At 54.0% G+C, this 27,720-nt stretch overlaps 3 protein-coding genes across 7 annotated transcripts in view; 2 read left to right on the top strand and 1 right to left on the bottom strand.

Annotated features, from left to right (window-relative positions):
* Positions 1-1,208, bottom strand: part of TTLL9 (tubulin tyrosine ligase like 9) — a 74,265-nt gene extending 73,057 nt beyond the window's left edge. Inside the window, exon 1 of the mRNA XM_025399546.1 lies at positions 899-1,208. Within this exon, the coding sequence (XP_025255331.1) occupies positions 899-1,090 (192 nt within the window). The 5' untranslated portion in view covers positions 1,091-1,208. The remainder of the gene's footprint in view (positions 1-898) is intronic.
* On the top strand, positions 499-10,442 carry DUSP15 (dual specificity phosphatase 15). Of its 5 annotated transcripts, XM_025399548.1 has the most exons (8): positions 1,220-1,274; positions 1,416-1,533; positions 2,245-2,278; positions 4,358-4,440; positions 6,506-6,555; positions 7,526-7,600; positions 8,759-8,930; positions 9,830-10,442. In XM_025399548.1, exons 2-8 carry the CDS (start codon positions 1,513-1,515, stop codon positions 10,100-10,102), a joined length of 708 nt encoding a protein of 235 aa, XP_025255333.1. In that variant the 5' UTR covers positions 1,220-1,274; positions 1,416-1,512; the 3' UTR covers positions 10,103-10,442. The 5 variants fall into 5 exon arrangements, with proteins under 5 accessions (XP_025255332.1, XP_025255334.1, XP_025255333.1 ...); XM_025399547.1 differs by having other exon boundaries at positions 499-1,533; XM_025399549.1 differs by lacking the exon at positions 1,416-1,533 and having other exon boundaries at positions 499-1,274.
* Positions 10,443-26,406: 15,964 nt separating this feature from the next.
* FOXS1 (forkhead box S1) lies at positions 26,407-27,720 on the top strand. The gene has a single exon (XM_025400009.1). It carries the CDS (start codon positions 26,478-26,480, stop codon positions 27,468-27,470), a length of 993 nt encoding a protein of 330 aa, XP_025255794.1. The 5' UTR covers positions 26,407-26,477; the 3' UTR covers positions 27,471-27,720.

Below are 27,720 nucleotides of genomic sequence, written 5' to 3' on the forward strand. Positions count from 1 at the left end.
TGTACATGTGGCTGGCATTATAGTTCATTTGGACAATGCTGGTCTAGACCGTTAGCTAATGAAGGTAGGAACAATCTCTACCCACTGCTGTGTCCCTAGTCTCTATCATATACTAGATGCTCAGTAAGTATTTACTGAATAATTTGGTATTTATGAGAACTCTGGGCTTTTATGAGAGCTGAGACAGGCAGTCCCATGTATGCTATGAACTTGAGGGAGGAAGAAACAGGAAAGAAAGTTTTATTTTTCTCCAATCACTGTATTTCAAAGGGCTCTGTGGATTCTCTCTGTCCTGCTCTCTATCCACAATCCCTAGTCACCTACTACTATAGATTGAGGGGTGGGGGTGATGGCTGGAGGAACAAAGCTGGTGCAGCTGCTTCTATTTCAGTCCTATAGGAAGTGTCTTGATTATTTTACTTTCTCCAGCTTTGGTCCTGGGAGCCGGAAAGGCTCACCTCAACATCCTCAGATACACAGATAGGGTTAGCTGGGGCTCATGGGGACGTTCCCAGGGTCATCTAGCAGGTCAGAGGTGAACAGGGCCTCAAACCTTGGTCTCCAGACCCCTTCCAGGACCCTGACCTCTAGCTATTAATACATCCTGATGTAGTCTCCTTTAGACTGGAACCCTCCCTGAAACCCCTCTCCCAACATTCACCTGTGATTTCTTGGGGCACCTAATGGCAGTTGTGCCTGGTCCCAGAGCTTACCTAGATGGCACCATCCCTCCCAGGGGCCGAAATGGATGGAAGGAAGGAAGGAGAGGGTGGATGTATGGATGGGAAGATGGACGGGTGAATGAGTGAACAAGAGGGTGGGAGAATGGATGGGAAAGGAGGAAGGCTGGTTGGTAGGGTGTCTGCACGGGTGGAGGGGATGTATCGGAAGGAATTACCCACTTACACGTTCCAAGCAGACTCTGAAGAGCAGAGAGCCGTTGGCGATCAAAGTCCAGCCCCGTCACGTTTCTGCTGGAAGCCGAGGCGGGAGAAGTTGGGTGCTTTGCCCCGGGGCCCGCAGGGAGGTCCAGGCAGAGCCAGAAGGGGGACGGGAGTTTGTGGACCGGCCAGGGGGCTCTAGGCGACATCCCCCCATCAGCCCGCGCCTGCCGGTGCCAGGGTGGGGTAGCGCCCCCGCCCCCACCTCCGGAGGTGGCGGCCCCACGCGGCCCCAACAAACTGCCGTTGTCCCGCGGGCCGTGGGCCCGGCACACTGGGGCTTTGTCCGGCCCCCCGCCGCGACCCGAGGGGGGGCCCCACATGACCGAAGGGGTAGGAGGAGCCTGTGGCGGCGGCGGCGGCAGCGGCGGCTCCACCACCATTTCCCTCCCGGGCCGGGGGTCGGCGGGCGGTGGCAGTGGCTGGGCAGGGCTGGGCAGGGCCGCGGACGCCGGGCCCCCCGTTCCCCGCCAGGCTGCAGGCCCCGGGCCTGGGACGTCAGGGCAGCTGTGACCGGATCGCTTTCCGAGCGACGAGCTGGGGGTGCGCTCGGACCGCCGCCCCCGGGATCATGGGCAATGGCATGACCAAGGTAGGGGGCGGGCCCCGCGCAGCCTCCCCGGCCCCCGCCCCGGCCGCTGCGGCCCGGCGCTGACCAGCTCCGTCCGCCCGCCTCTGACCTTCTGGTCTCGCCGGTCTCTGTGCGGCGGCATCTCTGTGTTCCTGTGACTCGAGACCGCGGCTGTCGGGTCTCTCCTTCTCTGACCCTGCGTCTCTGTCCCCTCTGTGTCCGCCCTCTCTCCTAGACTCTATGTCTCTCGCTGTGTCTTGTTTTGGCTGTCACTCCCGGGCTGTCTCCCAGTGAGTCCGGCTCTCCGTCTGCATGTGTCCCTCTCCCTTGTCGCTGATTCCCCTGCTGTCTCCGGGGCTGTTTCTCCATCCTGTCCCGCCTCTGCATGTCCCTGCCTTTCTGCCTCCCCAGCCACAAAATTTCCATCCCAGCACCCTGCAAGTCCACCTCTCTCCTCTCCTCCTAAGACCTGCCTTCCTCCTCTCCCCTCTTATACCCAAGCTGGCCTCCCTTGGTTCCCTTGGTTGGTTAACTGGCCCCCTCGCCTACCCTCCCCAGAGCCCCAGACCCCTCTCACAGAGGACCCAGGGCCCACAAAAGGGAAGCGAGTGCTCCCTGAGCCCTGAGGTTCATACCCTTCATAGGACAGTGAGGGGCTGTGGGCCCCCCAGCTGCCCTGGGGGTGGAAGCAGGTGCCTCTGCCCCACTGACCCCTGCCTGTCCTTCCTCTAGGTACTTCCCGGACTCTACCTCGGAAACTTCATTGGTGAGCACTGCCCACTCTGTCCCGAGGCCATGGCACTCTGCCTGTCTCAGGCCTGTGTCCACCATTCATGCCCTGGCCCATGTATCTCAGGAATGGGGTTGGGGGTAGGGAAGCGGCTGCAGGCTGGGAGGAGGAAAAAGCTGATGAAGGACAAGGGGTGCGTGTGCAGGTGAGTGTCCCCAGGCTCGAAGAGACATGGAGGGAGCATGGGGACCTGACGTTGACATCCCTCCCCGCCATTCAGCCTTACCCAGTGTTCCACCACAAGACCAAAGGAACAGAGCAAAGGGCTCGGGGCCTGGGCTGTGGACCTGAGCAAGTCTACACCCGCACTAAGCCTCAGCCTCCTCCTCAGCACAAAAGGTCTACCAGCCGCTGAGGGCTCTTCTGACCCTGAGGTTCTGGGTTGAAGTCTGTTTAGGGGTGCTGCTTCCAGCGGGGAAGCTGGGAACTCTTCCCCTCTTAACTTCCTCCTTGTCAGAGGAGAGGTCTCTGGAGACGGGCTGGGCCCTCTTGTGAGCAGGGTCATGAGCACCAATCCCGTCACACCCCAGAGCCCTGAAGCAGGTGGGCAGCCTGGAGCTGGAAGTTGGCGGGGGTGAACTGGCAAGCTTTACATTCCCCACTCTCTCATCCATTCCTTCCGCAATCTTCAGTCAGGAGGAGGGGACACCCATGTATAGATACGTTGTTCCTCAGTGGCTTCCAGGCTGGTGGCTGGCAGGCACAGCTGAACATAGACCTTGGGTAGAAAACATGCTTGGTAGAAAACATGCTAAGGGGGCCGGGCACAGTGGCTCACACCTTTAATCCCAGCACTTTGGGAGGCGGAGGCGGGCAGACCACCTGAGGTCAGGAGTTTGAGACCAGCTTGGCCAACATGGTGAAACCCCGTCTCTACTAAAAATACAAAAATCAGCCAGGCATGGTGGTGGGCACCTGTAATCCCAGCTACTCAGGAGGCTGAGGCAGGAGAATCGTTTGAACCCAGGAGGCGGGGGTTGCAGTGAGCCGAGATCGTGCCACTGCACTCCAGCCTGGGCGACAGAGCGAGACTCTGTCTCAAAAAAAAAAAAAAAGAAAAAAGAAAAAGAAAACATGCTAAGGGGCAGACTGGTCCAGGGCTTGGGTGACCCAAGGTGAGAAAATCATTTCCATCTGCAGAGTCAGAGAAAGCTTCAGAGAGGGAGGGGCTCAGGTGCTTTACCCTCGTAAATTCTGGTCCCTTCCTTCCTGGGAGCTCCCTCAGCTGCTCATGCCACATTGATTTCTGTGAGTATTTGGCCAAGTAAGGTCTGAATCCTCTGTAAGTGTGCAGGCCCCATAAGGGCAGGAGCTACGAAGCTGGCCCCAGACCTCCAGTGCCCAGCCAAAGTATACAAATGATTAGCACTCGGTAAATGCTCATCAAATGAGGAAATGGAGACAGAGGGGACATGTGTTATTTATTCTGAATATAAAAGGTCTGCATATGCTGGGTATGCAGCCCCTAGAGAGAGCCACTGTTGGGTACATCCCTTGTTCATATATCTTTGTAGATAAAGACATAATATTTAAAATAAAAGTGGAAGCTTATTCTGTATCCTTAAAAATACATTGTGGGCATCATTGCACATCAACATATATAACTCTTTTTAATGGCTGCATGCTGTGCCAAAGTATGCCTACACCATTAATCATATAGTCCCTTTTTAATGAACACTAGGTTGTTCCCATGTTTAAACTATTTGTGATATAAGCAGGACTGCAGAGAACATCATCCTCCACACACGGCTTTCTGTGTGAGCAAGTGCTTCCATAGACAAGATTCCTAGAAGTAGAATTGCTGGGTCAAAGAATATGCCTGGGAAGGGTATTTTGGATGAAAAGAACAGCATGAGCAAGGATGGGGAGATGCTGGACTGTTATTTGCATGTGCCTCAGAAGCAAGAGGATCAGGGAGCCGGCGGAGGGTAGGCCAAAGTGGAGTGGTGGGGTGAGGGGGAGAGCTGGGCAGGCAGTGAGCTCCCTCCACACTTGGCCATCAGGGACAAATAAGTCATGCCAGCCAGATTGGCTCAAGCATCCTGTTTCTTTCAGATGCCAAAGACCTGGATCAGCTGGGCCGGAATAAGATCACACACATCATCTCTATCCATGAGTCACCCCAGCCTCTGCTGCAGGTACTTCTTACCCCCATCCCAGGGCTATGCAGGGTGGGAGGGTGCAGACCCGTTTATCAAATATCTACTATGTGCTAGGTGCTATGCTTCCTTCTTGACTCATGTTAACTCATTTGGTCTCCACCACTGGGCCATTTTACATTATCATCCCTATTTGGCAGCTGACGCCCCGAGAGGTCAATTAACTCACCTAAGGTCACCTATCCAGGAAGCTGAGGAGTTGGGGTACAAACACAGGCCATCTAGCACCAAAGTCTCACACAGAACCTTATAATGGCCCCCATATGGGCTTCCCATGGCCCAACTGGATGGATGAATCCAAACGGATGACTCTGGGCTCTGTGTCTTGCTATGCAACCTTGGACTGTGACTTCACCTCTCTAGGGCTTTGATCCCTCAGCTCTGTCTGCCCCCAGGGGGCTGTTGTGAGGATGCACAGGGACTGCAAGATGGTGAAGGTGCTTTGCACACTGTAAAGTGTGGTCCCCTCTAGAGCGGTTGGTGCTGGTATTATCAACTCCTGGGAAAGGGGCATGAGGGTGTTAGGACCCAGCAGAGGAAAGTAATAAATCCAGACTACACGTGCTTATGTCAGGAACATCTTCACCGTTTATTTGTTTTATGACCTTGCAGACAGGACTTTGCCCCCTCTGAGCCTCAGTTGTCTGATCTGTAAAATGAGAACTTTGTAACAGTACCCACTTCATTGAGTGGTTGGGAACTACATAAATAGGTACCCAAAAAATCACAACTGATACTATAACAAAGTTAATCATATTCTTATCCCATGAACAGAGCCTCTTCTCCCTTATCTATTAGAGTCTGTATCATCCACTGGAGAGAAAGAACCATGGGTGGGAAAAGGTCCTGGAGATCTGAAACGAAGATCCGGTTCTGCCATAGACTTGCCGTGTGACCTTGGCCAAGGTCCTTCCCTTCTCTAGGCCTCAGTTTTCCCATATGTCAGATTTGATATTCTCTAACAGCAACCTCCAATAATCTACGATTTTCAATGTCATTCAGAGAAGAAATTTCCAGGCCATTGGAGTCTTATTTTGCCTCCTAGGGCAGCCTCGTTTGGGAGTATTTGGAGTAAATAGTCACTAGATTGCATGGGGAAGGTTGTCAAGTCATGAGTGTATTTACTAATGAAATGACAGTCTACACAGTGAGTCTCTGCTCCTACGGCCCTTCCTGCTTCTCCCAAGCATCTCTCCTCCCTCCCACTCCATCAGCGCATTTACCAGGCAAGGTTTGATAGCACCACACAAACCCAAGGCCAAATGTGTTGCAAAGTGAAATTGCAAACTTTGCCAAAGATGCAGGATGTCATGACCTTGGGGAATGTGAGTGAGAGAAGGGCTGGAATCTCACACAAAGCCATGGATAAATGAGAACCTGGCTGGTGGTCCCTTAGTTACTGCCAGTGGTGGGCCTGGCCCCTGAAAAGAGCCATTTGAACATCAAAATGTTAAGATGGTTTCTTGAGAAAAGCAAGGAGGTCCTCAGGAGGCGGGCAAAAATAATCTTCATGATATTGTATGGCTAATCAGGAAATAAAGGACATCACAGCAAGTTTGTTGGAAAAAAATCCTGACAATTTATTCCTTGATTATTCTCACAATTAGCACATCATTTTATAACCAGGATTCATGAAATGTATACTTGTTTTCATGATTTTTGTTTCTCTTCAAGATAATCAAATCTGCTTTACCTTTTTTAAGAAGTAATTTTGTAATTTGCATTTGGAGTGGAGTCCCTTTAAGTAGCCCTTTCCTGGTGATTTGACAAAGGTTCCTGGGTCCCTGTTGGGAGGGATAGAAGACCTCATGCCCAAGTCGCTGATGGGGTTAGGAGACACAATCTGCTTAGAAGGTTCAGGAATCACAAGTGGTCACAGCTGGGAGGCCTCAGAGATGACTACTTTCTTTGGACAGAGAGGACCACAGTGGGCCAGAGAGGGGCAGGAACTGGGCTGGGGTCATGCCCTGCCTGGGCAGCTCAGACCAGCGTCAGGGAGGGTTGCAAGCAAGGTCCTCTGCCTGAGTGTATTTTGTACTTGTAGGATATCACCTACCTTCGCATCCCGGTGGCTGATACCCCTGAGGTACCCATGTAAGTTCCCCTGGATGGACCCACAGATGGACAGACAGCCGCCTCCTGTGGTGGGCGAAGGGGAGGAGGTTTGAAGGAGGACAAAGTACTCAGGCCAGAAAGTTATCACAGGTGGTCAGCTCAACCAGTCCCAGGTCTGACTCTGTCTCAATCATGCCCTTGTGATATGCCCTTGGCCAAGACTCTCGACCTCCCCGAGCCTCAGTCTCATCAGTATGAAATGGGAAAAAGACACTCTGTACGTTGGGACCAGCTACACCGGCTGATTTGAAAGGGTCACGTTCAGTCTGTTCCTGGCCTTGGGGTTAAGACATCTGGGTTCCAGCCAGGCTTTGCCATTTACTTGCTGTGTGACCTTGAACAAATCACTTCCCCTCTCTGAGCCTCACCTGTAAATCCAGAGTGCATGATCAGAGTCAAGGAGGCTTTCAAAGATCAGGTGACAGAGGTCAAGGATCTAGCATAGGGCCTGAAGTATAACCAAGCTCAGAAAATGGGATTTTTGTTTGTAACATCAGTAGTCATGCGTCCCCGCTTGGGATGGAGCCAGGCAGACAGTCCTGCCCCTTGGGAATCTTGCTCCCAGCCCACTGCTGCCCGTCATTGTGCCCAGGTGCTCTGATTGCAGACCCCAGAGGAGTGGGACCCTTGTATTTCCTCCCACCCATTTCTTTGAAAGGCCACAATAAACCCATCATGATAACAGGGTCCACAGGAGGAGTGCTCCTGCCTAGATGGTGAGATTGGCCCTGACTGGCCTCTCTCACTGCCTGAAATGCCACCATTCTTGCTTCACACACACACACCTCCAGCTCATGCTAAGTACTGGCCCCTATTCACTGCATGTGCTGGCTGACCTGGGGAACCCAGTGCTCTGTGTCCCTTGCTATCCTGTAATTGGGGTGGGGGTGGAACAACTCCTGAGAGATCTGCTCCACAGTGCTCCCTACCCTATTGCTTTCTCCTCTAGCAAAAAGCACTTCAAAGAATGTATCAACTTCATCCACTGCTGCCGCCTTAATGGGGGGAACTGCCTTGTGCACTGGTGAGTCAAGCTTGGGGGGTAAGGTGGGGGAGGAACGAAGTGGCTGTGCCCTCTGTTGAACACATACTCATCCTATGGGAAGGTTGAACCTGTGAAGGATCTTCTCCAGCCTGTCACAGTGCCTGAGGGCCCACCATTCATTGGAGAGCGGCCAACCCGGGGCTCTATTCCTTATGAGCTGTGTGGCCATAGCCAAGTAGCTGTTTCTTTCGGAGACTCAATGTCCTCATCTGTAAAATGGGGAAAAGAAAGAAAGCTGACCTGACGGGACTGTTGGGAGGAATAGTGAGGTCATGCAAGTAGTTCACCCTCCAGTAGTTCTGGGCCTCTCTCCTCCCCTCCAGGCCTTGGAGGTGATGGTGCAGGGCAGTGAGGAACCCCAAGCTGGGAGACAGGAATTCTGGGTCTTCCCAGGTGCCCCTCGCTCAGTTGATGTCATTCATTCCTTAACTTCTCGCTGAGCGCCCATCCTATCCAGGCTCAGGCTGGCTCTGCTGGAGGCCCAGCAACGAGGCTGGTTTCCCAAGTCTCATCTCCCACCCTCTCCCTCCTTCCCCTTTCCAGCTGTACTAACCTCCTCCCCATCTTCCAAACCTACAAGGCTTATGCCTCATGGTCTTTGTACACACTGCCCACAAGGTTCCTGAGTAACCCTTATCCATCTTTCAAACTTCATTGATGTCTATTCCTTGGGAACCCCTTCCCTAACCCCACTCCACCTATAGATTAATACCTCTTCCTATGTGGATCTCCTAGCCCCCAGACTCATCCTCAAAGCTATTATCACCACCTGGAATTGATTCTCTGATCAATGTCTTTCCCCCCAGCCATACTGTAAGCTCCAGGACAGCAAAGACTGTGTCTGTTTTATACCCGCTACATTCCCAGTGCCTGAAAAAGAACAGATGCTCAGGACATATTTGTTGACTGAATGAATGGTGTTTCACTCAGGCCTTTGATGTGGGAGAACCCAGGGGGTGCTCTAGGCAGAGGGAACAGCATAGCAAAGGCCTGGGGTGGGATGGCAAGTCCTGACAGGTCCCTTATGGTTGGAGCTCAGGAGGCAAGGGTGGGAGAGCTGAAGCAGGGTGGGGTGCGTGGGGGGCATGGAGGACACTGGATCTTACTTGAAGCCTGAGGGGTTGTCGGGGATCCCAGCTTTGCAGGCATCTCTCGCAGCACCACGATTGTGACGGCGTATGTGATGACTGTGACGGGGCTAGGCTGGCGGGACGTGCTTGAAGCCATCAAGGCCACCCGGCCCATCGCCAACCCCAACCCAGGCTTTAGGCAGCAGCTTGAAGAGTTTGGCTGGGGCAGTTCCCAGAAGGTAGGGATGGATGGGGTCAAGGGCTGGGTTGGGCCATGGGTGGGAGATCCTTCTTCCCACTCAAACTGATCACTGATTGGAACAAATTTAGCCTGTGCCTCAGACCCGGATTTTTCTAGGGTCTCAAACTCATGGCCTTTGAGCTAATCCAGCTCCTAGGTGTATTTTGTCAGACAGCCAGGTGTTTTCTTTTTCAATTTAGAATTTGAATGCCTTTAGATCAGTGCGGGCCCTCCCATTTGACTAGGTCTTCCAGCACTTCCCACTGCCTGCCCTACCTGGCTGGAACCTGAAGGATTTGAGTGTTTGACCCCATCGGGGAGAACTGTCTATGTCCTACTCCACCCCTGTGTCCTTGATGAGACCACAGCAGTTTCCCTCTTATACCTCTTGGGCAGATGCCACGTAGAAATGTCAGGAACTAAGCTTCCCTGGGAACAAAGGATGAGAGGGGGAGGGCTCTCAGCAGGTTGAGGGCGGTACCCAGAGGCTTATCTGCAGGACGGCGTTGGGAAAGAGTCGGGCAAGGAAGAAACCTGTGGGAATGGGGTTGTGAGCACAGAGGTGCAAAGCGGGAGTTGTTACCCAGAAGTGCAAAGAGGGAGGAATGATCCCGGCTGGGCGCCTGGGGTCAATTTAGCAGGTCTGGAAACGGGAGTGTCAAAGGCGGAAGAGGGGTCAGGGAGAGGGAAGGGCCTCCTAGAAGGGAAGAGGAACTCAGTGACGGGATGGAAACCCGGGAGACGGGAGGCAAAGAAGACGCTCAGGAAGGGAGGGGCTCAGCGAGGTATGGGACGCTCGGAGAAGGGCGAAGGTCGGGAGGGTGGGGGCGGGGCCGGCTGCCTTGACCCCGTCCCGCGGCCGGCCTTGACCCCGCCCACCTCACCCGCCCACCCAAGCTTCGCCGGCAACTGGAGGAGCGCTTCGGCGAGAGCCCCTTCCGCGACGAGGAGGAGTTGCGCGCGCTGCTGCCGCTATGCAAGCGCTGCCGGCAGGGCTCTGCGACCTCGGCCTCCTCCACTGGGCCGCACTCCGCAGCTTCCGAGGGAACCCTGCAGCGCCTGGTGCCGCGCACGCCCCGGGAAGCCCACCGGCCGCTGCCGCTGCTGGCGCGCGTCAAGCAGACTTTCTCGTGCCTCCCTCGGTGTCTGTCCCGCAAGGGCGGCAAGTGAGGATGCAGTTCCGCCGTGGCTCCCCACTTCCTCCCAACTGGCTGCCTTCGGGGGCTGTCGGCGCCTTCCACGCCCCCCAGGATGGGCCCAGAGGCTGGGGGAGCCCCGCAGCGGCCTGAACCCTGCCTCCCTCGCCCGCCCTGCTCATCCGCGTCTGCAGTCAGCATCCCCAACCTGTGCGTCTCTGTGTCCGGGCCGGCCGGCTGCAGCCACCTGGTGCCTTAGTCCGTGGGCTGGGGGAGGGGGCCCACCCTTAAAGGCGGCGGGAGGGGAGGGAGGGGGAGTGGAGGGTTGGACGGGCCTGGAGGGTATTAAAGAGACACAGAAGAAGCTGCCTGTCCGAGTGCCTCCCAGTCATTCAACAAAGGCGGGGCAGCACCAGCGGGACTCTGCCAGGGGCCAGCAGCCTTCAGGAAAGGGGATGCGAGGGAGCCTGCATCCCCTGGGGGCCTGAGGAGCCCACCACCCTCCCGCAACTGCAGTCTGCAGAGTTGCCTCCTGGGACCGCACCTCCTTCTCTAACACCTCCCCTCTCCCACCCAACATACATCTCTCCCAAAGCCACCGTGTCCCGCCTGACAAGGCCCGAGTTCCTCCTTATCTCGGAACCTCCTGCCACCTTTTGAATCCCTCTCCTCCACCCTGAGTGGTCCCTCCGCTCCCCGACTCCCTTCCCATCCCTGTGCACAAATACTAGCTAGGAAGATAAGGTAGTGCCTCCCTCATCCTGACCTTTTACTGCATGAGTTTACTTAATCCTCAGGGAGGAAACAGAGGCTCAGAGAGATCAGGCAGCTTGCCCGAGCACACACAGCCAGAGCAGGGGAAGCTGGACGCTAGCTTAGTCTGAGTCCCACGATGGCAGGTAGTTAGGAAGTAGCTCCTCTGGTTTGGGAGGTTCCTGACAAGGAGGCTCCACCCCCAGCCAGTGGGAATGACCCTTCCTGCCAAGATTTTAAAGGCCAGGGCTGCCCATCAAAGCAGTAGCTGGCTCTGAGGATGAGTAGAAGTCACTGCAGCTGATATTTCCAAAACTATACCCAAAGTTGAGAGGGATTGAAAATAGCTATAACCCAATAGCCCCTTGTATGGGATTCTTAATATGCACAAACCACTGTGCTCAGGGCTGCCGGGGAGGCACCGATTCCAGCACTGGAGTTGGGGGATGGACAAAATAACCTTCAGCTGCCACCCCAACTTCCTACTCCTCATTCATGCAACAAATGTCCATTGAGTACCTACTGTGTGCCAGCCATTGTGTTCGGCCCTCGGTATATAGCAATGAGCAAAACCTCTGCTTTCAGGTAGCTGCCATTCCGGTCGGGAAGATACCAGATAAAAAATACGCCGGGTGGTGAGGGAGTGGACCATTTGGTTATCTGGGGGAAGCATTCCAGGCAGGCAGAACATTAAGGGAAAGGCCATGAGTTCGTAACCTCCTTGCCAGTAGCCTCCAAAACCAGAAGGAGTTACTTCCTAACTACCTACCGTCATGAGTTAGGGTCTTTCCCTTCACAGTTAATGTGAAGAGCAAAGTGGCTGGACTTACCAGAGTGCAGGGAGCCTGCAGTCCTCCAGTCTGGTTAGTTTAAATGGCAACCAGGTGCCCCATTTAAAACACCTTCTATCTCTGATGGTGTCTTCCCCTATTTAAAAGTTTCCATGGAGGCGGAGGCTGCAGTGAGCCAAGATCGCACACTGCACTCCAGCCTGGGCGACAGAGCGAGACCCTGTTTGGAAAAAAAAAAAAAAAAAGAAGCCTCCATGGCCCCCATCATCTATAGGACTGATCTAATGTTCCAGATCAATCCTTCCAGATGCTTCAAGAGCCAGGCGGCTACTGGAATATAGGGCCGGAGGAAAGGAGGAGCACGAAGAAAGCCCTCCTAGCAGGTACACATCAGGAACAATGCTTCCAGTCTCTGGTCAATGCTGGCCAGGTGCCCAGCTCTGTGCCCACTGCTGTGCAGAGGTGCAGGGAGTCGGGGGCGTTCTCTCTCAGAGCCTCAGTTCCATGAATACAGCAAGGAATGGAGCAATCTGAGCAACTTGATCTCTTTCATATCCCACATCTCCTTTGACAATTTAATGAAAGATGCAAACCCCAGAAAAAAATGCATAGACATGAAATTTACATTCACTTTTGGGGGTCAGAGACCCCCACCAAGAATCCACGAAGTGCAGGTGTAGCTGTCGGCAGGCAGTGTGGGGCACACATTTTGGCTCCTGGCTGCACTACCCACTAGTCCTGTGACCTTGTTAGAGGGTTTAACCTCTCTGAGCTCAGTCTTAACATTAAAACAGGGCATTATACCAACCTCATAAGCTGTTGTGAGAACCAATTGAGACACTGCAGGAAAGTGTTTAGCCAGGCCCAGCACTGTGATGAGCAATCAGTCAGTGGGAACTCCTAATATTTACGGAAATAAGTGTGACCCCCGGACCACCTGCATCAGAACCTCATGGGGGAACTCATTACATTGTGGGTTTCCTGGGCTTCCTGCCCAGAAAGTCTGATTCTGCCGGTCTGGGATGGAGGTCATGAGTGTGCATTTGAAACAAGTTGCTGCCTCTCAGTTCTGGCAGGCGTTAGTTTGAGAAGCCCTTGCCTTTCCAACCTCAACAGTCCAGGTCCTGGAAAGAGACTGACAAGTTTGCAGGTGGGCTGGGAAGAGCAGGTGACAGTTGTAGGGTGGGGCAAAGCTGTGTCTCTGGAAGCTAGTGGGGCCCCGCCTCCTGAGACCTGCAGAGCCCAGGCTACCCAACTTGGATGGGTCTTGTGACCCACAGCGCCTCTTGCAGCCCCATAAAAGAGGATCAACGCCCTCCAGGCTAGGCTGCTATGGGGAGGGGCAAAAGGAAAGGGCCTCCCAGGAGAGGGGACAAAAGACAAAGTGAAACCTGCCCACCCAGACTTTCACTTTCATAGCCTCCAAGCATCATCCAGGTGGCCCGTAGTCCCCAGGCCCACATGGATCCAGCCACTGCGAGCCCAAGACCTGGCCCCCTGAGCACTGCATCCCTGATGGCCAGAAGGAAGGAAAGGTCCCTGATGGCAGGTGACCCATGGCAGAGCCAGAGGTCCCCTGCGCCTCTGAGACTGGGGTGGCGCAGATTGAGAGTGGATGCTATATGGGGTTACGCTGGGAGGATGTGGACAAGACCCTCTTTTGCATCCCCTGGAAGCACATAGCCAAGCAGGGCTACCAGACGCAGCAGGACTCAGCACTCTTCAGGGTAAGGGGACAGGGGACTGGAGACGCTCAGCACTGGGCAGGTTCTGGACACAAGTGGCCCCGGTACTGGGACTGACCAATAGCTGTGTGACCCTGGGCCACTCTCTGGCCTCTAGGACTGAGGGTAATCTTCTCTACATGTAAGGGACCCTCGGACACTCTCTTATAACAATCAGCCAAGGCTGCCACAACCTGCACCACCCTTCCCTCTCAGAGGACCTCTTCTCCCACTCCACCAATGCACTCATGGGAATTCCCTCAGCCTCCCACCCCCAAACCCACCAACCTCTGCAGCTCAGGAACCTTTTTGGTGTTCCCAACACCAGCCCTTCTCAGGGACCTCCTGCAGGAATGTCCTCCCTTTCCCCAGTCATCATTAACTTCTTCCAAACTGGCTCCTTTCTTGAGAAAGAGATGGTTAAGCTGAGGATGGTGGGAACTTGCCAGGGAAAGGTGAAGAGGAGAAGGTGTTGCAGGCAAAGGGAACCACATGTGCAAAGGTCTAATGGTGATAAAGACATGAAGCATTTAGAGACGAAAACTACTAAACTGGGGGAGGAGAGGGAGTGGAGGCAGATGAGGCCCGGGAAGGGCAGTTCATGCATGGCTTTGCAGCCATGACGAAGAGTTGGAACTCTTTCACAAGGGTAATGGGGAGCTATGGTAAGGGAGGGTCAAAACCAGATTTATGGCCAGGAGCTGTGCCTCAACTGTAATCCTACCACTTTGGGAGGTCAAGGCAGGAGGATCACTTGAGCCCAAGAGTTCGAGACCAGCCTGGGCAACATAGTGAGAGCTCATCTATAGAGAAGAGAAAAAACAAAAAAGACCAGATTTGCATTTAGAAAGATCCCCCTGGAGGACCTTCTGGCATTGTGGGGGGACAGTTGCCATCATTTCAATTCTGGGCTGTCTTCCCTGAGCAATAAGCAACCAACCACACCCCCACACACCCCCACCCCCCCCAAAACACCAAAGTCACCTCTAGCCCCTCCTTCTGTGGCCTCCCCCTCTTTCCACAGTGGGAAGCACCTGGAGAGCCTCCTCACACCAACTCCCTCCCTCTCAGCCTCCCAGCCCCCCATGACCAGTCTGGCTTCTGTCCCTCTTGATAATGCCTAAGTTGCCAAATCCAAGCATATGTCACTGTCTTCATCTTCTTTGGCTCCTGGATGGGTCTGGGTGGGTCTGCATCTCGTAGGCCCTCCCTCCTCCTTGAAACACTCTCACTTGGCTTCCAGAATCTCTGCTGCCTGCCCTGCAACTCCTCCCAGGCCTTTGCTTCTCAGCCTCCATCCTGTCCCCTCCTCTGCTGGGGCACCCAGCACTCACTTCTGAACCTACTTCCTCATGTCCCACTTTCCCCTTCCATGGCATCAGCATAGTGGCTCCGGGTCTTCCTCTGAACCCCAAGTCTGCTCATCAAGCTGCCTGCTGGGCGCTGTCTCCTGGATGGCCCCCAAGCACCTCAAACTCAACACACCCCAAACATCACACTCATCAGCTCAGCCCTACATACTTCTGCCATCTGGGTACCTGAACCCTGGCCACTCCCCACCTTCCAACCTAATTCTACTCCATTACCAAGGCCTGCCGGCTCTCCCCGCAGAACATCTCTTCAGTCGATCTGCTGGAACCCATTTCTGTCAGCTCTCACGGGACAGCTGCAGTGACCTCCCAGGGCTTCCTGCTTCCCCCATCCCTCAGCAATCCCTGCAGTCCTCAAGAGGGATCTTCCTAAATGCAAATCTGGCCTCAATTCTCCCATACTCAGAATCCTTCCATAGCTCCCCATTGCCCTTGTGAAGGAGTCCCAACTCCTCACTATGCCCTCAAAGCCGTGCATGAACTGCCCCTCCCTGGCCTCATCTGTCTCCACTCCCTCCCATCCCTGACTGTAGCTCCTTTCATTTCTAAATGTTTCATGTCTTTATCACCGTTAAACCTTTGCACATATGATTCCCTTTGCCTGCAATGCCTTCTCCTCTTCACTTTTACCTGGTCAGCTCCCACCATCCTCAGCTTAATCATCTCTTCCTCAAGAGAGCCTTCCCCGGGAGGTGAGGAATAAAAGACTACAAATTTGGTTCAGTGTATACAGTTTGGGTGATGGGTGCACCAAAATCTCACAAATCACCACTAAAGAACTTACTCATATAACCAAGTATCACCTGTTCCCCAAAATCTATGGAAATAAAAAAAAAATTTTTAAAGAGCGTTCCCTGATGCATTCATTTATTTAATGCATTTATTAAGCTCCAACTCAGTGCTTCTTTCAAGTCATCACTGACTCGAAAGGTGCAGGCTCATTGAACAACTTTCCCTATGAATTTTAAGTGACTGCTGTGAATTTGTGTTCTCTAGCAGACCATGAGCCGCTTGAGGGCAGTGTCATCAAGCACTGTGCCTGGCACATAGTAGGTGCTCAATAAGTGTTGAATGGGTGGTTGCATGGCCTGTCCCTTAAGACTTATATGCTGTTGTTCAAAGGCAAGAGATTCTGGGGTCTGGCCTCCCTATCCTTCTGGCTGCTCTGACCCATCCTTCAATCCATCACTGTCACACACATGACTCCTTAGCTTCAAACCCTTCTGGTGCCCAAAACTCATGGAATGAAGCTTGGCCTTCAAGGACATTCATGATCTAGCTTCAGCCTATCTCTTCCTCCTTAATTTCTCTTGCTCTTTCCCCCACCACACACAGTCGACTCTCATTATTCATGGATCACATAGTTGCAAATTATCCTATTTGCTATAATTTATTTGTAATCCCCAAAGCAACACTTGCGTCACTTTCATGGCCATTCATGGATGTGTGCAGAATGGCAAAAAAGGTAAGTCGCCCCCCCGCAACCACCCAGGAACGTTCGAAGCTCAGGTCAAACAAGGCAATTCTCTGCCTTCTTATTTCAGCTCTCGTACTGTAAACAAGTGTCCTTTTTACAGTCTATTTCCACATTTTTTATGTTTTTGTGCTTTTTTGTTGGTAATTTAAAATGGCCCCCAAGCATAAGGTTGAAGTGTGGTCTAGTGTTCCTGAGTGCAAGAAAGCTGTCATGTACCTTCTGTGGAAAATACAAGTCAGATAAGCTTCATTCAGACATGAGGTTTAGAGCTGTTGGTTGTGAGTTCAGTGTTAATAAATCAGCATCATATTAAATAAAGTTCCTCAAACAGAAACACACAGAAAACAAGGTTATGTGTTGGTTGGTTGATGAAAATGGTGTGACCAGAAGCTGGCAGGAACCTAGCCCTGTATTTCCCCTAGGAGCAATGGTTCGTTAGTCCCTAATTTAGTGTTTATGGGAACTTTATAGAACATAACTAACTCCCTCAAATAACGAGAGTCGACTGTACCCTCAGACACACACACCCAGCAAGGGCAACACCAGGCTGCTCACTGACCCCGGAGTGCACCATGCCTTCCACACCTCCAGGACTTTGCTCAAGCTCTTCCCTCTTCCAAAAATGTCACTCCATCTCTCAACTTCCTACTCACCCTTCAAGGCCAGCTCAATGCATCCAACAAATACATACTGAGCGTCTCCTGTGTGCCAGGGACCATTCTAGTCACTTGGAGACCACAGCCATGAACAAAAACAATACTCCTCTAGTCATGGTGACAGCACCCTCTGCCCTATGCACATGTCATCTTCATGTTATTCTTAATATAATAAGTGTCATGATAAATTAGCACTGTGTGCCAAGCACTTATCTAAGCACTTTATATGCACCAGCTCATCTTATACCTACCCCAACCTCATGAGGTTAGGTGGTATTGACACCTACAGACATTTACAGACAACGAAATTAAACCTCAAAAAGTCTCACCCCTAGCACCCACAAGGACCTGTGGCTTTTCTGTTTTGGTGTCCATGTTTCCCACAAGACCTGGAGTCTCTGAGGACAATGATTGAGTGCAATTCATCAGTTAAATCCCCCTCAGTGCTGAACGAGAGAAATGTAGCAATACATCTCCTGATGGCCTCCTCTTTGATCACACTGGCCTTGCCTGAATTATCCATCTCTTTTTCACTGCAGGCCCTTTGCCTTTGCTGCTCCTTTTACTGGAACACCTTTCCCCGGCTGTTCGTCAGGCTCCATCCAGGTGTTAGCACAAATGTTACCTCCTGAAAGAGGCCTTTTCTGACCACCCTCTTTAAAGAAGCCTCCCAGGTTAGGCGCGGTAATTCACACCTGTAATCCCAGTGCTTTGGGAGGCCGAGGTGGGAGGGTCACTTGAGCCCAAGAGTTCGAGACCAACCTGGGCAACATAGTGACACCCCCATCTCTACAAAAAATATTACACTATTAGCCAGACATGGTGGTGTGTGCCTGTAATCCCAGCTACTTGGCTGAGGTGGGAGGATCACTCGATCCCAGGAGCTCGAGGTTGCAGTGAGCCCTGATCACCAGGCTGGAGTGCAGTGGTGTGATCATGGCTTACTGCAGCCTCAACCTTCTGGGCTCATGTGATCCTCCTGCCTCACTCTCCCAAGTAGCTAGGACTATAAGCACATACTACCACACCTGGCTAGTTTTTAATTTTTCTTTCTTTTTTTTTTTTTTTAGTAGAGACAGGGTCTCACTCCTTTTACATTTTAAGAAATGTTCTCTGACCCTAAAAGATTTTCTCCTGCATTATTCCCACTAATTTTTATCATTTTGTCTCTACTTGTGGTTTTTTTAAACCATTTGGAGTCCAGTTTGTGTATGACAATAGGTAGGGATTTCGTTTTATGGCTCGGCAGATAGCAAACCACTGCCATAATTTTATATCCCATCACTCTATTTTTTCTTTTATTTATCACAATCCATAATTTAGAATATAGTTATTTCTGTTTAACTGATTACAGCTGTCTTCTCCCGTTAGGCTTGAGTTCCTTGAGAGCAGGAACCATGTCTATCTTATTCCCCATTTAATCCCCAGCCCTAGCTGGGGTCCTAGTAGGAGCTCAAATAGTATGTGTTGTGGGGAGGGACGGAGGGAAAGGGAAGAGAAAAGGAGGGAGACAGAGGGCAGGGGGCAGGACAGAGTCTTATCCCTCTGCACGGCCCAAGTGCCCTAGCTACTCCTCCCCAAGTGCCCCCTCAAGCCCCCCATCCCCCAATCCCCTTCCGCCTCCAGGCCTGGGTGGTGCACAAGCGTTTGGAGGGCACCAACAAAGAGGCCCCTCCACCTGGAAGAAACGACTCCACTCTGCCTTCAACAAGAGCGCCGCCTTCCGGGCTGTGAGAGTCAGTGCAGCCAGCTGGACGCCTCCAACTTTTTTTTTTTCTTTTCTTTTTTTTTTTTTTTTTGAGACGGAGTCTCGCTCTGTCGCCCAGGCTGGAGTGCAGTGGCCGGATCTCAGCTCACTGCAAGCTCCGCCTCCCGGGTTCACGCCATTCTCCTGCCTCAGCCTCCCAAGTAGCTGGGACTACAGGCGCCCGCCACCTCGCCCGGCTAGTTTTTTGTACTTTTTAGTAGAGACGGGGTTTCACCGTATTAACCAGGATGGTCTCGATCTCCTGACCTCGTGATCCGCCCGTCTCGGCCTCCCAAAGTGCTGGGATTACAGGCTTGAGCCACCGCGCCCGGCCTCTTTTCTTTTCTTTTGAGACGGAGTTTCGCTCTTGTCACCCCGGCTGGAGTGCAATGGAGAGATCGCGGCTCACTGCAACCTCCGCCACCCAGGTTCAAGCGATTCTCCTGCCTCAGCCTCCCAAGTATCTGGGATTACAGGCACCTGCCACAAGCCCAGCTAATTATTTTACATTTTTAGTAGAGACGGGGTTTCACCATGTTGACCAGGGGTCTTGAACTCCTGACCCCAGGTGACCCACCCACCTTGGCCTCCCAAAGTGCTGGGATTATGGGCATGAGCCACTGCACCTGGCCAACACCTCCAACTTCTACAAGACCACATTGTGTCTGCCGGCTATCCCCCAGGTACCATCCTGCCCCTGGAGGTAGTGGCCAACGATGGCTGTCTAGCAACAAGGATCTCTTTGCTCTTCTATAAAGTGGGTGGTGGACTCATTGAGTTCAAACTCATGTGCTGGTCAATTTAGGACGCCTAGACCACACAGTTTATCTCCCCACTAGAAAAGGAGGAGGCCGGGCGCGGTGGCTCAAGCCTGTAATCCCAGCACTTTGGGAGGCCGAGACGGGCGGATCACAAGGTTAAGAGATCGACACCATCCTGGCTAACAGGGTGAAACCCCGTCTCTACTAAAAAATACAAAAAGCTAGCCGGGCGAGGTGGCGGGCACCTGTAGTCTCAGCTACTCGGGAGGCTGAGGCAGGAGAATGGCGTGAACCCGGGAGGCGGAGCTTGCAGTGAGCTGAGATCCGGCCACTGCACTCCAGCCTGGGCGACAGAGCGAGACTCCGTCTCAAAAAAAAAAAAAAAAAGAAAAGAAAAGGAGGAAACTGGCTGGGTGCGGTAGCTCACAACTGTAATCCCAGCAATTTGGGAGGTGGAGACAGGTGAATCACCTGAGATCAAGAGTTTGAGACCAGCCTGGCCAACATGGTGAAACCCCATCTCTACTAAAAATACAAAAAATTAGCCAGGAGTGGTGGCAGGTGCCTGAAATCCCAGCTACTCAAGAGGCTGAGGCGGGAGAATCACTTGAACCTGGGAAGTTTAGGCTGCAGTGAGCTGAGATCGCACCACTGCACTCCAGCCTGGGCAACAAGAGCAAAACTCCATCTCAAAAAAAAAGAAAGAAAGAAAGAAAAGGAGGAAACTGAGGCCGAGAAACAGGTGGACCTTGCCTGAGGCCATACAGTGAATTGGGGTACTCCTCTGGGGTCATCTAAATTGAGGGGGTTCCTCCTGGGGCCCAGGGAATAGCAGGCTGTCTCCTGCCCAATGCAGTTACCAGGCCTGTGTGCCCCCTGAAGAGGTAGGCATGCCCTGGAGTCCACAGGAAGCTCCTGTGGAAGTGGCTGAGCCCGCCTGCAGGTCAGACCTGCTGAGTGTGTTCTTCCAGCCCCTGCAGCCTTGCCAGCCCAGTCACCTCTCAGCAAGCCACCCGCTGGCCCCACCCTCTCTGGCTATGACCTCCAGCACCATCATTTACCTCATCCCTCCAGAGCACCAGCTCCATACCTATCCACATGCTCCCACCTGCTCCACCTTTTCCTACCTCTCTTGCAGCCCTCCCTCCATCTGCAGCGCCACCAGGCCATTCCCTTCACCTCCACCATCTTCAGTTTCATTCCCCTGTCTGCAGCCACCCCATCTTCTCCACACTCATTCCTCTGCCCTCCTTGGGTCCATCACTCTACCCCCATGCACCCCATCAGGTGCAGCTCTGTCACCTCTGGCTCCCTCACTGTTCCCATCAGCTCTGTCTCCCTCGTTCTGTCTGTATCACCCCTATTATCTCCACCCCATCACCCTTCCCCCATGGTTGATAGCTCATTGCTCTGTTCCCATCACCCCAACCCCCACATCAGCATCCGGCTCTGTCCCACATACCTTTCATCTCCAGCTCCCTTGCCTCTTACCCCCAGCACTTTTCTCCCTATCACAGTGACCCATCTCTGACCCTAATACCTACAACATCTTCATCAGCTTTCTCTTTACCTCCATGGGGTCTGGGGAGTTTGAGCTCTGAAACTTCAAAGTTCTTTTCTCAAAAGCCCAGTGCAATAATATTGACTTGGACAGCGAGCCTTTTACTCAGTAACACTGTCAACCCCAGCTGGCCTTCAGTCCGCCCAGACCTCTCTCCACCCCTGGTGGGGACAGTCTGGGAACTCCTGAGGAATCACAGGCCTCCTCTCCCACCCTCACGGCCCCTTCTTCCAATGCTCAGGATGGCTCCGGATTTGCCACAGAGGATGAGGACAAGGAGCGGCCCCACAAGCTGGCCCAGCAGGGTTCCTTACTATCATCCATCCTCTTCCCGGGCCCTTTGGTTGAGCACAGTAAGGACTGGGTCTCCTCACCCAGCCTGCCTCCTCCCTGGCCTCCTCCTCATCTATGGGTCCGGGGTGAGGGTGAGGTGGTGCCTGACTGCTTCCTCTCCTTCGCCACGGTACCAGGCATAGGACCTCAAAAATCCCTGTGCCCAATGTCATCCGATGACTTCAGCAATCTGGTAAGGAATCGAAGCCCCCTCCCCTCCGACCAGTGTGCTGAACTGGGGAGGGCTCCAGGGTGGGGCCAGCCCACCTCTGTCTCTCACTCAAAGCCCAGGCTCCCAATAATAACCACAACAGTCAACATTTGCTGAGGGCTTAGTTTATGCCAGGCACCCTTCCAAGCTCCCCACAGCCTCCAGATGCTGCTATTCTTCCCATCTTGCATATGCCCAAACCAGGACACAGAGCTCAAGAACCTTGCCTGCGGTCACGCAGCTAGTAACCCTGGGAAAGTTACTAACAAGTCACAACTCCTAAGTGGCAGTGATAGACTAGAATCCAACGGCCTGGCTGCAGAGCCCGCAACCCTAACCACTGAGCAGGACTGCTGGTTTCTCATGAGATGCTGCTAGGTTGTTGTTATTGTTGCTGTTATGGTTATTTCTACCTGCATCAAAATCTTTGCTGGGAGGAAGCTCCTAGAACCCAGAGGATTTGCTGGGAGGGTTATGCCCTCACTGTAGATGGCCCCAGCTTTAACTACAGAGCTCGACTATCAGTTCGTTTATACTGCAAGCTATTATTTACTACTATTATTACTAGAATTCTTATCAGCACTGATAGGGAGAGAGCACCCAGAATATCCGAGGTAGAGGCTGGGACGACCTCTGGGTCCAGCAGAGTTTGCAGGGGAGGGTAAGAAGGTGGGGGGAGCTGGCGCCGCCCACGCCCAGCACGTGTACCCTCTCTCTCGCCCCACAGCCTGCTGGCTACACCTGTGGCTCTTCTCTGGCGCAGCGCTGGTGCGCTAAGCCACCGGGCGCACAGCCCAGCGCTGTCGTCTGAGTCCACGGGCCGCCGCCGCCGCCGCCGAGCGCCTGCTGGGGCCGCCGCCTCACGTTGCAGCAAGTTCGCTTCCCCGACCCACGGCCCAGCTCCCACATGTTGCAGCGCCTGCTGCCTCACCTGGAGCGCGGTGTGCAGCTCTGAGTGGCTCCAGAGGGCGTGTTCGCCAAGCGCCTGTGCCAGGGCCTGTACTGGTGCGGCCCTCTCACTCTGCACCCAGCGCAGCCCAACAAGGTGGAGCGCAGGCGCACCTGCTAGCTGCTGAACACACGCGGCTTCCTCGAGGCGGTAGGACCGCTGGGAGAGTGGAGCAGAGTGGCGTGGGTACGGGGGCATAAGGACGCGGTGGGCAAAGGAACACGACAGAGGACAGTGGGCACACGAAATGCAGGCCCAGGGGCATGGGCCTAAGGATACTGGGCATGAGGTGGACATTGACACAAAGAATATGGCACAAAAGCACGAGGGATGGGAAAGAATACGGGCACCAAGAGGGCTGGGCACAGATACAGAGACAGGCGTATATGGGGTGCTGGCATGGGGCAGGTTTGAGGCTTTGGGTGTGGAGCATAAGAATAGGGCTTGGGTACCTGTATTGGCTTAGGGCATAAGGTGGATGTCAGGTGCACCAAGCATGCAATAGATACAGGTGAGTGGCAGTGGGCATGGGTTGGGCATAAAGGCATGGGGGTGGGCATAGGGGCCAAGGAAGGGATGTGAGCCGTGGAAGTGGGCACAGATGTGGGACATGGGACAGGCATAGGGACGTGGAAGTGGGGCTAGGGCACAGGTACACAATGGGATGTGGGCTTACAGGACTTGGGCATGGGAAATGAGCACAAGGTAGGCACCAGTGGGTTGCCTAGTTCTTGCCCAGTCCCCACAGTCTCAGTGCCGTATAATTGTGTGCCCACCTGCAGGACGGTCACCCAGACCCAGAGTGCCGGATCTGTCTGTGCTTTGGCGAGGAGGACCCAGGCCCCACAGAGCACCCCGAGGAGTGGCTCATCATGGCATATGTGATTCACTCCTTCCACTCCAGCCGAGAAGCACGCCCTCCAGTCCCCTCCAGACAGCCCTTCCCACGCTCCCTCCAGTCCCAGCCCTGCTTCTGACCCTTCTAGCACCCTCGGGTCTGTAGGACCCTACCTGGAAAATGGGGGTAGGGATTCGGCTGTAACTAGGGCTGTGACTTCCCGTGGGAATATCCGAGGCAGGAAACCGAGAGGATCTGCTCATCCCACCCCGCGCAGGTGCAGGTGCAGGTGCAGCTTCGGCCTGGGAACTCGTCCTGCACTCTAAGTGCCTCAACCCAGCGCCCAGATGGGTCCTCAGCCTGGCAACCCCGCTGGCATCACTCACCTTCAACGCAGCTGCCTACATCCTAAGTGGGCCACTTCCTCCTCATGTACCCGCGGAAGGCAGCCCCCAACAGGGGGGCTCCCTACTCTCACCCAACCCTGCCCACACTAGGCCCATGGGCTTGGGGCCTCCCCCGGCACATCACCCAGGTCTGCTGGATGGCAGAGGTGGATCGCGGTCTTCCACTCCTCTGCCACAGGCCCCAGAACTCGAGAGTAGGCCACACCACCCCGCTGCTGGGCATGGGGCTTGGGCGGAAAACTGATCTCAATCTTGAGGCCCCAGAAAAGCAGCAACTGGGGCAGAAGCAAGACTTCATCTCTTGCTGACAGCCCAACTTTTCAATAGTGCTTTCCTCAGAGCCAGCCTTAACCTGCCGTTGAGTCCGTTAAAATGTTTGCTTAAAGCTTTTACCAATAATTAGATCATCAGGGTTGTTTAGTGTGGGATCAACCCATAACAAAACTGCCTAGCTTCTCAGGGGCCTTGAATTTCCAGACCCTTCCTCCTCCCTGCAGCTAGTCTCTCTTCTTTATTCTGGGGGCTGGGAAGGATCCCAAAACAGAGAACTTGGCCGAACCCTGGGCTTTGGATGCTAACTACTGAAGTATCAGCATCTGTAGGATGCTGTCCTTGAAGAAACTGCCGCAGACCTCCAAACGCAGCCCTAAGGCAGAGGCCAACGTGGAAGACCAGCCCTTCTCCAAGCCCCGTGGGTCTTTGCAAGCTGTATGTTGTAGGGAATCTGAGAACTGGAAGGGGGACTACAACGAGAAAGTTGGTTCCCCTGCCATGGGAATAAAGTAGCTGTTTTCCACCCCACATATCTGGCCTTTTATTCTTTTCTGAGTTCTGATTTTATTTATAGGAATCCTCTTACAGATGCCAACATTGTAAGTCTCTTTTAATGATACATTAATAAGCCACCTTCACGGGGGGGAAACTGTGATTCGATAAAGGACAGAAATCAATCAATGGCTGTTTGTTTAGTCATTGAGCAGACATTTCTTGAACACCTACTCTGTTCCAGGCCTCTGTTCCAGCGTCCAGTGTGTGACACTGCGGTACAGCAAACAGCATGGGCTTTACTCTCTTGGAGTTCACATTCTGTCTTCTAGTGGAGACCCAGCGACTCTCCCCTACCCCTGCCCCTCACTGAAGAGGCAGTATTTAGGAATTACAGAATCCTAGGCTCATATCCAGCTTTGTCACTCGCTAGATGTGGGACATCAGGGAAGTTACTTACCTTCTCTGAGCCTCAGAGCCCTCATCTCTTCAAAAGAAGCAGTGAAGCACTCCAGGGCAGGGTTGGTTGGAGAAGTAAGTGTAGGGTTGGGGAGGTGAGCTGCCCTGATACAGAATGGGTGAGCAGTGACTTGGGAGTGGGAGAGCAGAGAGGATGCTGCCCCCTCCTCCAGAAGGCCTGACTCTTCTCGGCCTGACCTGTCTGGACCTCCCGGCCCCAGGCTGCAGCTGGGGTAGCCTCAGTCCAGAGTGACAATCCACAGCCATGTTCATATCCCCACTCCATACTAGGTGCTGGATTCTGTGTAAGGGGAACCTGTTGCCTCCCCACCATGGCCTGGACAGCTGAGGAATCATCAGCTCCGTGTTAGAGATGGGGAAACTGAGGCTCAGCCAGGGTTTTGAGGTGCCTCTTGGGAGGGAGAATGTCTCTCCCCAGATAGCTGTCCTTCCCACACCAGGCACTAGGGGACGACAGGGGCTCAGTAGAACTGAATTTCATGGGCTCTGCTTACTGTCCTAGGTGCCGCTCCCTCCAGAGCTAGGAGGACACGGTAGGAGTGGTGTGGTCCCGAGGGCTCTGCACCACAGGAGAAGGCAGTAGGCACAGGCCCGGGAGGAGAAGAGGGAAAAGCAGGAGTAGAGGTAGGGATTAGAGAGGGCCCTGGGGCGTCTCTCACTCTAGGGGAACTGGGCTCAGGCCCTGCCTTTCTCTCCTCTCTCTCTCTCTCTATTCACTCCTTTCACGCCTTGTGTTTGCACCTGTGTCTCTCTGTATCTCCTTTCTCTCTGGCTTTGTGGATTTCCTTGTTTCTGCCTACTCAGTGATTCTCACTTTCTCCGTATACTACATGTGTGTCTGTGTGTGTGTGTGTCTGTGTGTCTGTGTCTCTCTGTGTCTGCGTGTTGCTTGTGTGTATGTCTCTGTGTATGTGCTTGTGTGTGTGTCTGTGTGTATGTCTATGTGTCTGTGTGTCTCTGTGTGTATTTGTGTGTGTGCTTATGTCTGTGTGTGTCTGTGTCTGTGTGTGTCTTTCTCTGTGTGTCTGTGTGTCTCTGTGTGTCACTACGTGTATGTCTGTGTGTGTCTGTGTGTATATCTCTCTGTGAGTGTCTGAGAGGCTCTGTGTGTCTCTGTCCGTTATGTCTGCCTCTGTCCTATCTTTACTTCTCCATCTTTCCCCCTCTTGTGATATCTCTACCTCTCTCTGTCTCTATCTCTCTTTTTCCCTGTTTCATATGTTTCTGTCTCTCTCATTTTGTTTTTGTCTCTGTCCCGCTCAGTTTCACATCCTGTCCCTCCCCAGCCACCACCACCCAGCACACGTGGGCTGAGGGTCTCAGTCCCTTCATTCCCACCTCCTCATCCCTGGCAGCTGCTCGGCTTCCCACTACTGGCCTCTCCTGCCCGCCTCTCTTGGGCCTTGCGGGAGTAGGGCGAGGGAGGAGGGGAGGACAACTCAGCAGACCCACCCCTTTTTGCCTTTCCAGGCTGGGAGGCTGGGCCAGTGGACCTTTTAACCAGCCTGGGCAGGCTGTTCCGGACGTGAGCCCTGGACGCCGAGCCTGACCCAGCAGGTCCTGGCAGCCCGGCCAGCCCGGCCAGCATGCAGCAGCAGCCTCTGCCCGGGCCCGGGGCCCCTGCAGCTGAGCCAACCAAGCCTCCCTACAGCTACATCGCCCTTATTGCCATGGCCATCCAGAGCTCGCCGGGGCAGCGGGCCACGCTCAGTGGCATCTACCGCTACATCATGGGCCGCTTCGCCTTCTACCGCCACAACCGGCCCGGCTGGCAGAACAGCATCCGCCACAACCTGTCACTGAACGAGTGCTTTGTCAAGGTGCCCCGCGATGACCGCAAGCCAGGCAAGGGCAGCTACTGGACGCTGGACCCTGACTGCCACGACATGTTTGAGCACGGCAGCTTCCTACGCCGCCGCCGCCGCTTCACCCGGCGGACAGGTGCTGAGGGCACCAGGGGCCCGGCCAAGGCACGCCGTGGACCCCTCAGGGCAACCAGCCAGGACCCAGGAGTCCTCGACACCATGACCAGCAGGCAGTGCTCATTCCCACCAGAGCTGCCAGACCCCAAGGGCCTAAGCTTTGGGGGTCTGGTGGGGGCCATGCCAGCCAGTATGTGCCCAGCAACCACTGATGGCAGGCCTCGGCCACCCACGGAGCCCAAAGAGATTTCCACGCCCAAGCCTGCATGCCTGGGGGAGCTCCCCGTGGCCACCTCATCTTCCTCATGCCCAGCGTTTGGCTTTCCTGCCGGCTTCTCGGAGGCTGGGGGTTTTAATAAGGCCCCTACACCCGTCTCGTCCCCAGAAGCAAGCATCGGGAGCAGCTACCAGTGTCGGCTGCAGGCACTGAATTTTTGCATGGGGGCTGACCCAGGCCTTGAGCACCTCTTGGCTTCAGCAGCCCCCTCCCCTGCACCACCCACCCCTCCAACCTCACTCCGGGCCCCGCTGCCCCTGCCAGCTGACCACAAGGAACCCTGGGTTGCAGGTGGCTTCCCTGTCCAGGGAGGCTCCAGCTACCCGTTGGGGCTGACCCCCTGCCTATACCGGACGCCAGGAATGTTCTTCTTTGAGTAAAGGCAGCCTCGTCTCGGGCAGTCCCTGCAGGTCCCTCACCCTCCAGGCTGAGCCTGGCTCTAGGACCTGGAGAACTCTCGAAGGACCCAGCCCTGGTGAGCCAAGGACAACCACACAGAAAGCCAGGATGGAAACGGTGCTCAGCCTGGCCCCTGGGGCCTCTGGACAAACTTGGGGGTGAGGGGAAGCGGGGCCTCTTGGAATTGACTCTGTGGCTCTCAGGGCCAATAAAGCCATGTGATGATGAGGG

Source organism: Theropithecus gelada, chromosome 10 (assembly GCF_003255815.1).
Source record: "Theropithecus gelada isolate Dixy chromosome 10, Tgel_1.0, whole genome shotgun sequence".
In the NCBI taxonomy this organism is placed as follows: Eukaryota; Metazoa; Chordata; class Mammalia; order Primates; family Cercopithecidae; genus Theropithecus; species Theropithecus gelada.

Coding starts and splice junctions, on each gene's coding strand:
- DUSP15 (XM_025399547.1), top strand. CDS start 1,513: ATGGGCAATGGCATGACCAAG. Junction 4,441..6,505: donor CACCCCAGCCTCTGCTGCAG/GTACTTCTTACC, acceptor TTGTACTTGTAG/GATATCACCTACCTTCGCAT. Junction 8,931..9,829: donor GCTGGGGCAGTTCCCAGAAG/GTAGGGATGGAT, acceptor CGCCCACCCAAG/CTTCGCCGGCAACTGGAGGA.
- FOXS1 (XM_025400009.1), top strand. CDS start 26,478: ATGCAGCAGCAGCCTCTGCCCGGGCCCGGGGCCCCTGCAGCTGAGCCA.